The 16,669-nt window shown below is 39.1% G+C and overlaps 1 protein-coding gene across 9 annotated transcripts in view; it reads left to right on the forward strand.

The window, feature by feature from the left end:
* Window positions 1-16,669, forward strand: part of LOC107680700 (forkhead box protein P1-B-like) — a 220,939-nt gene that overhangs the window by 171,596 nt on the left and 32,674 nt on the right. For 8 of the 9 annotated variants that reach the window (XM_016476714.1, XM_016476713.1, XM_016476716.1 and 5 more), the window contains 3 exons: window positions 914-1,006; window positions 6,751-6,892; window positions 12,847-13,039. In XM_016476714.1, the coding sequence (XP_016332200.1) occupies window positions 914-1,006; window positions 6,751-6,892; window positions 12,847-13,039 (428 nt within the window). The remainder of the gene's footprint in view (window positions 1-913; window positions 1,007-6,750; window positions 6,893-12,846; window positions 13,040-16,669) is intronic. The other variant, XM_016476722.1, reaches the window with a different exon arrangement.

Here is a 16,669-nt window from a genome sequence, read left to right on the forward strand (position 1 = left end):
GCTCGGCTCCTCAGCGAAAACCTGAATATGCGTTGCATCTGCTGCCTACTTATACTCACGCTGTGATCAGCAGCAGCTGGATGCAATAATCTTATGCCAATGTGCATTGGCTCGTTTAGTTTACACTCGAAGTGGATTGGTCTCTCTAAGCGAGATCCCAATTTCGTCGGTCAGCCGACGTGACGTCTCCGTTCCCTCCTTCAGGGAACGAGGGTTACATACGTAACCGAGACGTTTTGTACTGTTATTATTATCACAATAATAAAATAATACAACATGTAAATATAGTCTGTGCATCTTGTCTAGTTAGTACTAACATGACGTGCATATTTCAGCTGGAAATCAGATTTTAGAGCTAGAACTATTATTTATCATTACAAGTATTTAATTGCCAAAAGCATGCCCTACAAACAGTTCATTTCTTTTTCATTGCATTGAGCATACAGTACATCCCTCTCTTTCATCTGTTTTAACTGTTGCTCAGTCTATATGACCAACAAATAGGCCAACATTTTTTTCTTGTATTACAAGAATTAAAAATATTCTAATGAAACAACTTGTACAATTCTATGGTAAATCTGTGACACATGACTCAAAGAATTCCACACATTCTGATTATGAACTCTGACTGTAGGTTGTTCCTGATTCTCAGGAAATTTTTGGTTTTGAAATGAGAGTGAGGGATCTATAGACAAACTTGCAGATGTTCACAGTGCAAAACTTCTGTTCGTATTCAAACCGGTTTAGAAATAAATGTATAAGTATTATTATGCCACATATTTAATATAGAAGAATTTAGGTAATGTACTGTGGCAAAATGTCTTAATTCTAAGGATCAGTGTGGGGGGAAATAATAAAACATAACAGAAGTACTGAAGAGGTGTCTTTAGTTTATGACTCTGTGATTTTGCAGCAGCAACTCCAGGAGTTCTACAAGAAACAGCAAGAACAACTCCACCTTCAGCTCATCCAGCAGCAGCATGGCAACAAACAGCAGAGTAAAGAGGTATGCTGACTGTATTACTTTACACATACGCTCAGCCCTGGTGTTCATTACCTGCCCCCAGTGCATCCAGCAGCTGTTTCCCACCAGCAGAAGTACAAAAGCTAAACCATTCCAGCACCTCTGTGTCATCTTATTTTGAGTTTTAACAATGGGAAGAACCCTTTCCCGCTCTTCTATTTCTACACCAGCAATAATCTTTTTCTTTAACAGTTGTGAGATAAAAATGTATTTCTGTGATGTTGCCCCTCCAATATAATCTACTTTTTCCAAAATAAATGTTTTCCTTCTTTTGGAAGGAAGTCATGTGGAAGAGGATTAGGGCCAAGCAATTAAAAAAAAAAAAAAAAAACATCTCGAGATTAAAGTCTTTATAATGCGAGATTAAACTTGTTAAGTTTCAGGAAAAATGTCAAAATAAAATGTTGAGAATAAACTCATTAAATTGCGAGAAAAAAGTTGTTGTTTCGAGAAAAAAAAATAACTTAATTAAATGTTGAGAATAAACTCATTAAATTACGACAATAAAGTCGAAATAAAATGCTGAGAATAAACACATTCGTGTCATGTTCATTTTATCTCATTGGACAGTGTTACTCAACTTTGCAGTGGCGCAGGTCGTAGAGAGTAATGCTCGCGTATGTGGTCGACCAGAGTTTGTCATTATAATGCGAGATTAAACTTGTTAAGTTTCAGGAAAAATGTCAAAATAAAATGTTGAGAATAAACTCATTAAATTGCGAGAAAAAAGTTGTTGTTTCGAGAAAAAAAAATAACTTAATTAAATGTTGAGAATAAACTCATTAAATTACGACAATAAAGTCGAAATAAAATGCTGAGAATAAACACATTCGTGTCATGTTCATTTTATCTCATTGGACAGTGTTACTCAACTTTGCAGTGGCGCAGGTCGTAGAGAGTAATGCTCGCGTATGTGGTCGACCAGAGTTTGTTTCCGCCTTTTGCCAAACTCGCTCTTCTTCCTTTTTTCATCACATATCACATCGGATGCTATTTACATTAAGTGAAAATAGTGATATATTCTATTTACTCTGTGACAACAGCAGCATTTTTAGTGATGTGCTATTTACACTAAGTGAAAATAGTGATTCTATTTACGCTATGTAACAGTAGCAGATCTTTGCAATAAGTGTAAATAGTAATTAGATGCTGTTTATACTTATAAATAGAGACAGATACTATTTGCACCTCAGTATTGTTGTACATTAACAGGATGCAATAATAACATTGAGTGTAAATGATTTTATTTATTTAAATTATTAAATAGACGCTGCCTTACTGTTAACAAGCCTTCCCTATAGCCTACTAACCCCTAAACCTACCCAATTAATACATCATTATTAAACACTCGTTAGGCAATTGATTTCCACTTTTCCGATGTGATATGTGATGAAAAAAAAAAGAAGAGCGACTTCATAAAAGGCAGATTCGAACTCTGGTCAGCAGCATAGGCTTCATCCACGAGCATTGCTCACTACGACCTGCGCCACTGCGAATGCTGATCAACACTGTCCAATGAGATAAAATGAACATGACACGACTGTGTTTATTCTCAGTATTTTATTTCGACTTTTTTCTCGAAATTTAGAGAGTTTTTTCTCAAAACACGACGACTTTATTCTCGATATTTAATGAGTTTATTCTCAACATTTTATTTCGACATTTTTCTCAAAATTTAACAAGTTCAATTTCGCATTATAATGACTTTAATCTCAAGATGGTTTTATTTTTTTTTATTATTGTTTGTCCCTAATCCTCTTCCGTACTTACGGTTGCCATGGCAGCATTTATTTGATAAAAAAATCAAAATTACAGTAAAAGCAGTGATATTATGAAATATTATTACAATTTTAAAATGTAATTTATTCCTGTGATGGCAAAGCTGAATTTTCAGCAGTCATTATTCCAGTCTTTAATATCACATGATCCTTCAGAAATCATTAAAAAAAAATTTAAGGAGTTCAAAAGAACAGATTTTTTGAAATGGAAAAAGTCTTTACTGTAACCGTATCAGTTTAATGCACACTTGCTGTATAAAAGTATTGATTGTTTTAAAAAAAATCTCCCTGACCAAAACTTTTGTGAAGAGTAGTATATGTTTCAACTGATTGTCACATTCCATGTTAAAGGGGTCATAGGATGCCCATTTTCCACAAGTTGATATGATTCTTTAGATTCTTAATGAAAAGTCTGTAACATAGTGTTTTAGGGTGTTTGTGTACACACACTGCCAACAAACATTTCAGTTCAAATAACTTGTAAAAGTGCATGTAGCATCCTATAACCCCTTTAAGCATCAATTGAGTATGTATTTGGTGGGAAAATCTGTGTAGTTTTGTCACAGTAAAATGTATTTAATCAATCTAAAAGTACAGTCTTATTTGCCAAAATATTTAATAAACAAATATTTGTGATTCCACAAGAAATCGGTGCGCAGAATCTGTATATATCCTTTTATGAGCACTCTGTGTATTTATATTTGTGTACAATATGACCAGATTGAATGGTACATGAGGTTTCCCCATTGACAGAAATACGGCACAGTTGTAGTATATCTGAAGTGTTCTACCTCTTTGTCTTTCATTTTAAGGCTGTATCACCAGCTGTGTTTCTGGCTGCTCTAATGACAGCAGGATATGGCAGTGCTCTGGACAAAAGAAGCGATTATTGCGCGGTCAAAAGCAGTTCAAAGACAATCAGAGTTTCACTTTTTAACTTCCCCACCGAGAGCTTCATTCTGTAACAGGAGAGAGAGCGTATAAATGAAGGCGAACTTTATAAAACACACACACATACGCATACACATGTTCTCACATGCTTACTTCAAAGTCCCCCAGCTCGCTAATTAATGAACTGGGGGCTTCAGTTTGGACAAGTTGTGGTGCGTTGCATCCATAAATCAATGAGACAGGACTGTTTCTCTTGCCTCTGACAGAAGCTGTCACTCTTACTCTCTTTCTATCTCTCTTTTTCCCTCTCTCTCATGTCAGAAGGACAGACGAGGGGAAGGGGACTTTAAAATGGGAGGGGGGTTGAAAGAGGAAGGGTGGCACCGTCAAAAGAAGAAACAATTGATCAGCTGAATGGAACGTGATGAACAGAAAGAAAAACACCATTTTAAAGAGTATTATGTATGATCACAGGAATTTGATGCAGCCCTCAAGAGGCTCTCCTCTGTCTGCGCGTGTTTTTCTCTCTCTCGCGCATGCTCCCTTTCTCCCCCTCCTTCGGCTTTCTCTCGTGCAGTCATCAAAAGATGGAATACGAATTGTTGCTGCGACTTCCCCCACGGGGGTCAGACAATAACCCCTCGCTGCTGCTTTGTGCCTCTTTTATTTAAAAGACAACAAACTTTCTTAGGTTTTCAAAGATTTTTAACTTTGGATTGGAGAAGAGACAATAAAAGGGCCTGCCAGCGTCAGTCTGGATCATGTTGTCAACCTCTCTGTTCTTGCCTCTCTCGCGTGCCACTCCGAGTTAACCTCCCGTTCGCAAGCCGGGCCGGTGTTAACACTTAGGTTAGCACTTGTGTGCCAAGAAAGATCTAGAGTGGCCCAGGCTTTCCTTCATGGGGATATACAGATGAAAATAAACACACTTTATAATGCAGTTCAATTTATTAACATGCAATTTGTATCACAAACTAATACTCTAATACAGTCCAATCAAATCCCAAATGAAATCAATTAAAATAGTTTTTAATTTTGTGTCATGTAGTTTTGAGCCTTTTAAAGTTAAAGGTAGATGATATCTCTTACATTATTTTATTTGAAAACAGTATTTTACAGAAAAGTCAGCATGGTGTTTTCTGTCAATTTTCATGGACTTTTTGCTTTTAATTGTCCTGATAATGAAAGAGAAGACAAGGGTAATGTGATCAGGACATGACCTGGAACTGAAACTGCTTCTCTGTGGGAGCACCACAGCATGCATATGTTGCACTACCACTGCGCTAACCATTGACAATAAAGCATTTGTATGTCCAAAGCCTCGTGATCAGGGTTAGAGCAGGGAGAAAGAGAGAGAAAAATAAACAGACCTTTGACAGGCAGATGAGGATGGGTGGACCATGAATGAGAGAGGAAAAAAAGAGAGCGAGCACTTTATCAGGCTGTTTCAGATCTGTTCTGGGTCTAAAGGTTGACCTGTTCACGGCTGTGCTGCGGGACCTTTTTTGTGCGCCTTCTGTTTGGAGAAGTAAACACAAAGTGAAGCATCCTGTGTTTGGGAAGAGGGTGCGGCACACAGCTTGGCAGCTTTAATGTACCAACAAACATGCGCACACACAAACACGTGACCCTTGGGGTCCATTTATTTTACCTCTGGCCCTCAGAAACCTTCAGAGGAACCGTGCCGTGATTATGGCAGATGTTTAGCCATTGTTATAATGCATCGAGGAGGTCATAAACAGCAGTATTAGCATTGAAAGAGGTCAACAGAAGGGTTCAATAGCCCTGTATCTCCAACACATCGTCCATTTGTTTTGACTGAGAGGTGATTGGGGATGTTAGATAATTTCCTCCAATTTATCGTTCTGACAACACAACAGTTCGTTCGCCCATTCCTCCCTCTTCTTCAGTCTTTCAACACCCTCTTCTCCCCTATTTCCCTTCCACTTTTACTAACTCTCCCCCTTCTTCCTCTCAAAATTTCCAGTCATATTCCACTTTCCTTTTTCTCGAAACTCCATTCCATCTGTCCAGATGTGAGTAAGTGATATATTACCGTCTTTCTCCAAAAGAAGACACTTAACACAAACTCCCTCAGTGATATGATATACATTGCAATGCATGTCATGATTCAAAAATCAGTTAGTTCAATCAATTGTTAAACATTCCAACTAGATAAATTACATAAAGAAACTGTTATAATGTCAAATTCAATAAATGTGTTAAAAAGCATGCTTAAGGAATCTCACGCGTTAAGGCATTAACATTTACTATGCCTAATGCGTGCATTAATGAATTCCAAAAATGAAATATATTTTTGAAAAACATTAAAAATATGTTATGAAAATGAAATAAATATTAATATGTAAAACGTCAGTGCTGAACCTTATTGTAAAGTGTTAAATTTTTTAACAGTTCAAGACATTAAATCAAATTTGACCCTGTTTATTTTATGCATACATATCTTGATGTGCACACTTTAAATTATAAAGAAAAAAAATCATAGCCTTGAATGAAAGTGTAATTTTCTCTGTCTTAGAAATGACTTTATGCAATATAATAAAAAAAAATGTATCACAAAATATATAAAATTAACACACACTGCTCAGCTCTCCTCCTATTGCATGGTTACTCTGTTACTTCACAGTCCTGATTTATCCAAAGGAAACAATTGGTTGGCTTTGCACTTACACGCTGCTGAATATTACAGAGCTCTTTTCAGTCACAGGTTGTTTGCGGAGTTATGAATGGCCATAATTAAAATCCTGTGGCTCTTATTAGGAATGATTAACAACATTTAATTATTTGTCATGAGCCTCCCTGACTCTGACATGAGCCTCGTTAATTAAGAGGTGACTCGAATGTGGGAATGTACCTGTCCATGCCTTTTTGTATATATATATGTGTGTGTGCGCGTGCGTGCGTGCGTGTGTGTGTGTGTGTGTGTGTTTAGCAGCCCAGAGTGAATAAGTATGTTTGTGCACGTGTTGACATAATTGTTTGTGAGTGTGCGGATGATATGTAGACCTCTCATCCTCTCTCCGTATCCCTCGGCAGGTGTCTGCGCAGCAGTTGGCGTTCCAGCAACAGCTGCTCCAGGTTCAGCAGCTCCAGCAGCAGCATCTCCTGAGCCTGCAGAGACAAGGGCTGCTGTCCATTCAGCCCAACCAGACTCTGCCCCTGCACTCCCTCACTCAGGGTAAGCACAGACACATCCATCTCCCCTTAAGAGGATTTTCACACTGAGAGCAATTTCTTTTTTTTTTTAAACAAAGTTTTGCACTTAGTGTTGATTTTTGAACATTTTACAGATGCGTGCAAAATTAGGGGAAATATTGTGCTTGGTGAGAATAGGCTTTTATGTGCTTTCTACATTATAGTTTCTGTTGCTTTTTTCTTTTAGAACCAGAAAATGTCTCCTACATTTCCACACGTCCATCACATATGGATATGCATACAGTATTTCTCTCTTTTAACTCTATTGTCTTATGTTGGCTCCCCTTCAGCCCTAAACATACTAGCACCATTGTTTTCTAACTTCAACCCACTAAACTAGTCAAAGATTAATCACTTCACAAGCAGTCAGTGAGTCAAAAAGGTGTTTTTCCAGGAGGTGTGTTGCTTTATTTTCCTTGTCATATTTACTTAAGGAGCAGCAACAGAATGACAAAGACTGCATTCATACCGGTTTTGTTTTTGTTTCTTTCGAAAGCTGACTGTACTCTCTCCAGGCTAAGATAAACAAGCCCATAACAAGATAAGGCCGTATAAAGGCTGGGGAGTGGGTGCTTGGGTAACACGCAAGTACAAACTGTGTTTGTTCAGTCTTGTTATTGTTTGATCAGGGCATAGTCGGAAAGCTGAGCCACTCCACATACCCACGTTGCCCTGGGGCTGGGCGAGGCAATGCTTTACGATGCGAAGCCACAGGCTAGTGTCAGACAGGAGGCCATCTTAGCAAATAATTTTTTTTTTTTTCTCCAAAAAGTGATTGAATGACATCTCAGAGCAGTCGTTACCCAGGGAACATTGCAAGCATGCCAAGCCCAATCAGAGGACAGTAATGAAAAACGGGACAGGACACGTGCTGATTTTCTACTGCAGAACACATGAGATATTGTATGCATATATAAGCGTGCTTGGCAGTGTAGATTATTTCCTAGTTTAGAACCTGGTTGTCTAATATTAGTCCAAGATAGTGGATATGCCTGATTGGGTAAATAGTTTTAGGATTCCTTGAATCTTATTGGTGGTTAAGTGCTAGGAAACAGAGTAGAAAATAAACTTATTTTATTAGCCACTCTTGCATTTTAATTTATTTTTGGACTCAATTTAGGCTTTTATTTTCTTTATTCATCACTAGAATCAAATTAGTTTTTTTCAAATGCACATCTTTGTGTTTAAGCAGTGCCATTTCTTGTCAAATGTCAGTCTGAGATGTCGCCTGGCACAGTGGCTGGTAAATTTGGGCCCAAATTTGGCTGGAATGGGGGGTAATTTCATACCCTGATTAAAACACTTGTCATTGTGTGTGTGTGTGTGTGTGTGTGTGTGTGTGTGTGTGTGTGTGTGTGTCTCCTGCTCATTTTCTGCTTCACTGTTAAAAGTTATTGATGACCTTTTTTTTCTTTCACACTCCACTGCATTCTTTCATGCTCCAGCAGCCCAGTTTTCCATTCGCAAGATGTAATCTACAACATTCAGTAGTTAACTAAGTAGTTAGCATTGGTGTGATAACTTATATTACCTTCTCATGTGTGCGTGGTGATTATGTGCTTGGGCAAGCTACTAAGGAAGATTACTCAGCCAGCGACATGGGCTGAAATGGGCTTATTTATTAGACCCTCTGGCTTTGATGTTTGAATAAAATCTTTTTACATCACAGCTTTACATTTAATGTACAGGCACATCCAGTCATTTTCTACTAGATTTAAAAGACTGTTTTTACAAGTATGCAAGCTAGCTCTCTGGCACGGTGCAGACAACTGAGACTTCAATCAAAACAATGTGTTTTAGATCGTTGTATTCGAGGTTGGATCACTTTTTGGACTTTTTGACGTTAATGTTTTGGAGAGGGTCAACTGAAGTCTGCTATGAATTGTAGCAATGTGTTGGAGGAGATAAAAATCATAAACTGGGTCCAGTAAGAAAAAAAAACAGTGGACTTAGCCGTTTGAGTAATAGAGTGAGAAAATAAACAGAACAGATGATATTAATGAATTGCAGACAGATGGCGTATTTGGTAGAGTTAAACCATTTCTCTTGTGCCACGTACACAATGCAAACTTTTGGGAGTAACAACCATATTTAAATATGGTGTGAATCCTCTAAATAGTCATTCTGATCATTCTGAGTGTGAATTAAATACAGGTGTCACTCTGGATCCTATGATAGTTGGGACAAAAAAAAGCTTATTTTTTGTGTTTTTTGAGACTTATATGTAACAAAAAAAAGTATTTTTAGTAACTTGTTAATTATTTTATAATTATTTAATTTCAAATTTTACACTTTTTTTACAACTTTTTATTTTATTTAATTTTTTTATCACTGTCATTTACCTTTTGAGCATTTTGCTGAAATTTGGTGGAAAAATAAAAATTCTGTAATGCGTCGAATTAATATCTGACATTTTCTTGAGTAAATTACACTTGTGAAGAACTCAATTTTTTGTTAACAGAATTTAATTAGGCAGAAGAGGCCTGGTCGTCTGCATTGACGTGGCTGCCGCATGTGTGTTTGTCCCTCATCTTCCACACTATTAGCCCACTCATCTAAATCTGTGCCTTCCTACACACACGTTATGAATCCCTCTAGTTCTAGAGTTCATTCTCATTCCCAGCCGCACATTAGTTAAGTTGTCCAGTCAAGGGCCACAGGACACTGACAAGACAAATTTGCCACTAATATGAAAGCAGTGAATGTGACCAGGCATGAAGCGCGATGTGCGCGCGGACCCATCAGGGGACTCCGGCCCCTCGTCCGGCTTCGCTGGCAGTGATTGATCGGCTGGCAGTACGGCACTGTTTAATAGCTTCTGTAGCATTAGGGAGGAACATATTTTAGGCCTAAGGGCTGCATATCAAAGGCCCTGGTGATCATAACCCCTTTAACAGAAGGGAGAGAAGATCACTGCCTCACAGAACAATAAACTAATAGTAGTGTCAGTTTGCCCCCAGTGGCGCGGCGGCGGTCTCGTCGAGGAAGACGAGGCTGCTTTCCACGGTCCCTGCGCGCGACGGCATTTTTTATCAGGCTGCTGATGGGCCACAACTAATGTGGTTGTGAACCTTAAATCAACTTTCCGCTTGCTCGAACACGGTCACCAGGATACCGGGGTACAAGGACAGGAAAAGGTTGAAGCAGGAGTTCGGGGCCCCTGTCTGGGTGTCGCCGCTACCTGCTGCGGTAAAAATTGAGTTGCTTCGCCGGCGATCAGTCAAACGTTTCAATGACATCCATTTTTTAAAAGCGCAAGTGTGTATCTTTGGCTTTTAATGAGAGGATGTGCGCCGCTGAAAAATGACTTTAGGGCTGTTAAAGCGATCTGGAGTTTGCAAGACGGATTTAAGGACAAAGAACTGTTTTAATGCCATGTGTTATCTGCGAAACGTCACATCCATCATCTGCTACTAAATGACGATAATGCTGTGACGTTTGCCAGATTGGTTGAGAGGTCATGTGAAGATATATGCAGGATAGATTTTGAGAGATACATCTGTGGGAAAGAGAGAGACGGGGGATGGAAACCAAGACTTAGAGCGAGATACAGACCTGCAGAGGAAAAAGGTTTATGGGGGGGTGTCAGACACAACAACACAGCTTTGTACCACTCTGTTAGCCCACTCATCAGCTCCCCCTCCTCCCTCTGGCTTGGATTCATTTCAGTAAACAGTGGTGTCGGGGTCACCTGGACTTGTGGGTAATTGAGGGAGAGTGGGCCGCCCTGTCAAACACGTCGGCTAAAAATACATCGCACACTGTCACTGCACTCCAAGTGGGGGGAAAATGATTGTTCCCCTCTATGTCCAAACCCAAAAACAATCACCAGCGTGTGACCTTCTTGAATCCACACGGACAAGTTTTTCCTCCCTCACAATGACAACAGCAAAGACAAAAAACAATCGGGGCGATATCTTTGGACATCGCCATCAGAGTTTCATGAGGATGTTAAAAACACTGCAAGACGGTACAAAAAAGCCCAAGGAAGCAACGTGGCACATGGGAAGGTTATTGATTCGTCCTGCAATAATTTCCGCTGGCTCTTTTATATGCAAACGATCTTGTGTGAATTTATGGCAGTCCTACCAGACTCATTTCACAGTTTTTAGTCTCTCTCGCTCTGTCTCTTTGTCTCTCTCTCTCTGGAGTCTTAGCCGCCTCATTAGCTTACTGTTCTCCATTACTGGCATAATTAAAATCTTTAGTAGCTTATCAAATTAAAAATATTTTCTGCTGATCGTATTGAGATCTTCACCTCGCCGTTATTTTGTCACAACAGGAATAAATTAAGACTAAGCGATTCTTGCACAAATGTATTATGCCGGAGCGCTTGAAAGAGGCCACTTCTGGTATCTGTAAAGAGAATTATTATGAAGGAGAGAGTATGAGAGAGCGAGGGGGGGAGGGAAAACAAGGAGACGAATGAAGATAACCAAGACAAAAATTGCTCTCCATTTGCTTTCGCACATTTCGAAAATTGATTTAATTGTGATGTTAAGCGATTGATCCCCCACCACCCAAAACAGCCCCTTCCCGTTTAATTTCACAGAACATACAAAGAACTTTGTAAAGTCACACAGTGGGTGCGTTCCATTCAGAGCTCCATTCTTATGCGCTATTGCTAAAGGCAACATTCATCTTTTTTAGATTTGTCCAAATGCATGTATTTGTGTATATATCTTTATATTATACAGTACTGCTCAAATGTTTGGGGGTCACTTAACATTTTAGTCTTTTAGTCAAAGAAATTCATACTTTTATTCAGCAAGGACACATTCAATTGATCATAAGTGACAGTAAAGTGTCTGTTTCAAATAAATGCTGTTTTTTGAACTTTCAAGTCATCAAAGAATCCTGAAAAAAAGTATCACAGTTTCCACAAAAAATATTAAGCAGCACAACTGTTTTCAACATTGATAATAAGAAATGTTTCTTAAACACCAAATCAGCATCTTAGAATGATTTCTGAAGATTTCATTACTGGAGTAATGACTGCTGAAAGTTCAGATTTTCCCTATATCACAATTTGATATTATTTTTGATCAAATAAACGCAGCCCTGGTGAGCATAAGAGACTTCTTTCAAAACGTTAACAAATCTTACTGACCCCAAAGTATTACATGCATAGCATCATGTCATAATATTTAAATAAATTCAAATGCTTCTGAATATGATGGAGGTTCTTTAAGAACATGGCTGCTCAAGTAGGCTAATTTCATTGTTAGCTCTTCTAATTCTCATCCTGGTAGTGCTAGTCTTAGAGTCAGCTAGATGAAACACGTGACGTATGTGGGTGTGCATGTAAGTGTTTGTGTGCGTCTGTCACAGAATTGAGGCAACATCTTGTCTTCAAGCAATTTTTCTTCCCACTTATCTTCTCTCTTTTTTTCAAAGGACGCATGAGCTGCAGTGTGCTTGACTTGTTAAATGAGGTTTAAGTCGTCTGTGTCAATTGGAGGCGGTGCAAAACTTTAAGCATTTTGCACATTAACATGCTTTCGAGAGTATTACCCTGGGGGCTTGTTCGTTCTTTCACTTTCTCCCTCTCTGTCTCTCTTGCAGAGAGGGATGTTTTTGTGGTCTTGTTTTGTGTGTGTGTGAGAAAGAGCTGGCTGACTTCCTTGTCAGAGAAATAATGGTGATTATTCAGATTTCATGCCTTGTCTGTATGCTAATTATTTACTTCAAGCATGAAATGTGCGTGAATGCCAGGGTATTTTTGTACACAAACACGCTTTGCATAGCACGTAGGGGAAAAAGAGCGAGCGTGAGAGAGAATGGCAGAGCGAGAGGGCAGGCGCCGCATATCAGCCTGTAGTGGAATAATTAATGCCCCCCTTTTGTTTACTGAGCCCTTGTTTTTTATTTAATTATGCCATGAGTAGAACCAGATTAGCTGTTAATTGATTTAATTATCCAATTTGTTTGTGGCAGGCATGATTCCAGCCGAACTGCAGCAGCTGTGGAAGGAGGTGACAAACAGCTATGTGAAGGAAGAGAACAGCGCGACCAATAACGGTCACCGGGGTCTGGACCTGTCATCCCCCTGCCCCGTTCCCCCCAAAAACCACAACCAGCATGGATCCACCAACGGCCTGTACATCAGCCACTCGCTCAAGAGAGAGGGGTAAGACTGCTCAGACATTGAGCCACTGGAGGAGAAAAGTTTGTTCTTCACTTTTGATCGTTGACTTTGGTATTTGGGCAAAATCTGAGCACAGTTTGAGACACTGTTGAAGACTAGAAGAGACACATGTGAGATTACTTTTAAATATTCAATTGTATTGACTTCTTGGAATCATTGAGGCATCATTACCCCTGTTGAAGGTGGATAAAAGCCAAAATGATGGACAGGTACCCACAGGGCATTTCCTGCATGTGAATATTAATTTATCGCTTCTAAGTACCTTGGCATTTTCATTAAGGACCGGGCCTGTCTGCTTAGTCTTGTTCATCAGGGAATTCCAGTTAAACACCTGAGAGAATGGCACTGTTAGAATGGTTAGATTACTGTAATGAAAATAAAATCTTTTTAATTATTATGGCAACTCCAAATTATATTCATTTTATTTTTCTAATAATTCATTTACTTATTTATGATATCCTAAACAAAACTTCAGAGATGTCATCAGAGCAATTATTCTTTAATTAACAATTCTGAATCAATGCATTTTGTGCGGCAGAATGTGCATAAAGAGCGGTAATTCAGTACAGTTATATGTAACAGTTGCACAACACAGCACAGCTTTGCTAAACACTGTAAAGCCACTTTAAAGCTCTGACACAAAGATTTATTTGGAGGAAGCATTGCATCGCTCTGTCTTTAAGGAAGAGATTAATTTAGTTTATAACACATTTGCTTGTTTTCATGTGCTCAGGCCTGATTTTTGAACCGCTGGTGCGAAACCTCCAGGCACTGTGAGCTCATTTATTTGTCTCTCTCTCTCTTTACATCTGACTTAGATTTGGCTGATCAAAACCAACATGTCATTATGAAAGCAATGCGAATGAAAACACATTTAGTGCTGCAAAACAAGCTCTAGCTGAAGGTAAAGGGAGAGTTCATGTATATGTGTAGCTACTTTTTCTACTAATGTAGAGCAGAATGGAGTTCATGACAGGTTCAACATGTCAAGGGTTATTTAAACTAGCCATGATGTCACTGATGCTGTGGGGTATAATAGGCACTCTTTCTTTCTTTCTTTTGTTCTTTCGTTCATTTGTGCCACTCAAACAGTTCATAAGAGGCTTGACTCACTATTGATTGTTAGTGTTGACGTTAACATGTACTTTGTAAAGTACTTTGTACTTTGAGCACAGAAAATCATTACACTCAATACTGACTGAAAAATCTGTTTTCGTTTATACTGAATTAATTTTATACATGTTTTGCTGTATTTATTGAAATACACGTTTATAAAGAATGTTTCTCTCCTTCATTTTGGATGGATTTTCTACTAAGCTTGTAGTGATGCTTGTAGGAACACTTGATTTTTTTAGATAATAAAAAGAAACTTGAGGGGAAGATGGGAGAATATGTAATTGAACCCTAGTAAAAAAAAAAGTAATACATTTAAAATACATTTATTTCATACTAAGTATAGTTCAAGTCCATTAACATATTTACTGACATATTGCTCGAGACTTACTGATATAAAAATTCTAATGAAACTTTATTTGGAGTGTACTACTTGTGCACAATATACATTTCTTAATATTAAGCCTAAAATGTGATTTAATGTCACTATTGATGAGGATTGTATGATCTTTGAATAATATCGGTCTTTAAATGCAAGATATTTCAAGTGTACCTGAAGTATACTTGCAGTAGTACTACTTTAGCACTAATTTCATACAATTAAAGTGCATTAAGTACAAAGTTAGTTGTTCCAATTTAGCAGACTTTAAGTATACCAGTTTAGTACAGTACAATTGCAGGGTATTTTTAAGTACATACATTTGTAAATGTATTTGTAGTATACTTAGCATGAAATAAATGTGTGACGAGAGGGGCGGGGCCGAGAGCCGTGGGAATGGAGCGAGGCCGGTGGAGTAATTGATAATGAGCGACACCTGCACCACTCACCGGTCTCGAGTCCCACGGAGGAGCTCCGGAAGGATAAATGGAGGAGTTACGAGAAAGTCCAGGTCCCAGGTCCAGGAAAATGGAGGAGAAAGTCCAGGTCCTCTCTCCTCTTTCACTGTCGTAACTCCTCCATTTATCCTTCCGGAGCTCCTCCGTGGGACTCGAGACCGGTGAGTGGTGCAGGTGTCGCTCATTATCAATTACTCCACCGGCCTCGCTCCGTTCCCACGGCTCTCGGCCCCGCCCCTCTCGTCACAAAATGTATTTCAAATACATTTTAGTATATTTATTTTTCACTATGGGAAGAGACACAGTAAAAGTTTGAAAGCTGTTCTAATCTACTCTTTAAAACTAGAATGATTGTTTGCTTTTGCTTTGAAATCATACTGGTGGATAGAAAGGTTCCCCTAATTGAATAATCACCCAATTATGCTGTCTAGGTAGGCAGCTCACTAGTTTTTTAATCAGAGCCACTCTATTCTATTTCTCTAGCTCTTTTTCTCCCTCTCTCCCCCGAATTGTAAGTCTATCACCCCATTTCCTCAAAGTGCATAAACAACTAGTACTCCATCACAACACCATAACTCTTTTGTGCCATAGTAGGCTTGAAACACTCAGAAAGACATGTTGGAAAACTAACTGCTTCGCTCCCTGCCTCTCGCTCTGTGTCAGAGATTAAAGAAGATGTCAACAGCAGTTTAGCACCCATGCCGTGAAGAAGGCATTTTGTTGACTGAGGATCTCAGATTTGTCAGAAAAAGGGAGCAGGTGATCACCCCTCTCTCTTCCATCCGTTAGCTGAGGAATTAGTGCTGGAAATGCATCCAAATCATTACTATTCACATGCAAAAGCACATTAGAGAGACAGTGCTAATAAAATGGCGCTTTGATGATTTTCTGTGTAGCATTAATATCCGTGTTCTTTTATTAGCAAACACATGCTCCATCACTACACCTTACAGGGCATCCAAGAAAATGTAACGCATTTTTAATCTGTAGAAGCTTCGTTGCTTGGAATCCAAGGTTTTGAGTGGAAGAAATGAAATGTCATCATTGCACACAAACGTTAATGAACTTTTAATTGATGCAGTTTTCCCAAGTCCCTCTTGTGAAACACGCGGGCGGCTGTGCACTGATGGACTCTGCCCTAGCTCTCTCAGATTGGTTTACCGCCGGGGTCTTAAGCACCGTGCAGGCCGTTTCATGTGTCATATAAAATCTGGCCAGTCGCTGCGACGCCTGCAGCTAAAACCTTAAGTGCATCCAGCGGCATCATTCACTGTCTTTTCACTTCCGTCTTAAAGGAAGGAGAGAGAAACTCAATCACTTCGTGCATGTTTAGACACGATGCATCCCTGCTTTTAGCAGCCTCCATCGGCTCCCACTGGTGCCTGCACAGAGACAACTACCACATGCACACCCAAATATGATAAAAGCCTTCGTGTCAGTCCACCCGACCCATCGGTGCTCAGATAAGGGACAAAAAGCACTCATGAACCTGTGTGAACCTTTCTAAGGTGATTGGAAATTAGGTGTGTGCTATCTGACCAAAGCCCAACAGGAAATGATTACCTCATTTATTTATTTTTTTTTTTTTTCAGGGTCTGGGACGGGTTTAAAAAATATACAGATGGCTTCCATTTCACCATTTTCAGTTCTCTTCATTGGAAG

This window comes from Sinocyclocheilus anshuiensis, unplaced genomic scaffold, assembly GCF_001515605.1.
Source record: "Sinocyclocheilus anshuiensis isolate Anshui unplaced genomic scaffold, SAMN03320099.WGS_v1.1 scaffold396, whole genome shotgun sequence".
Taxonomy (NCBI): domain Eukaryota; kingdom Metazoa; phylum Chordata; class Actinopteri; order Cypriniformes; family Cyprinidae; genus Sinocyclocheilus; species Sinocyclocheilus anshuiensis.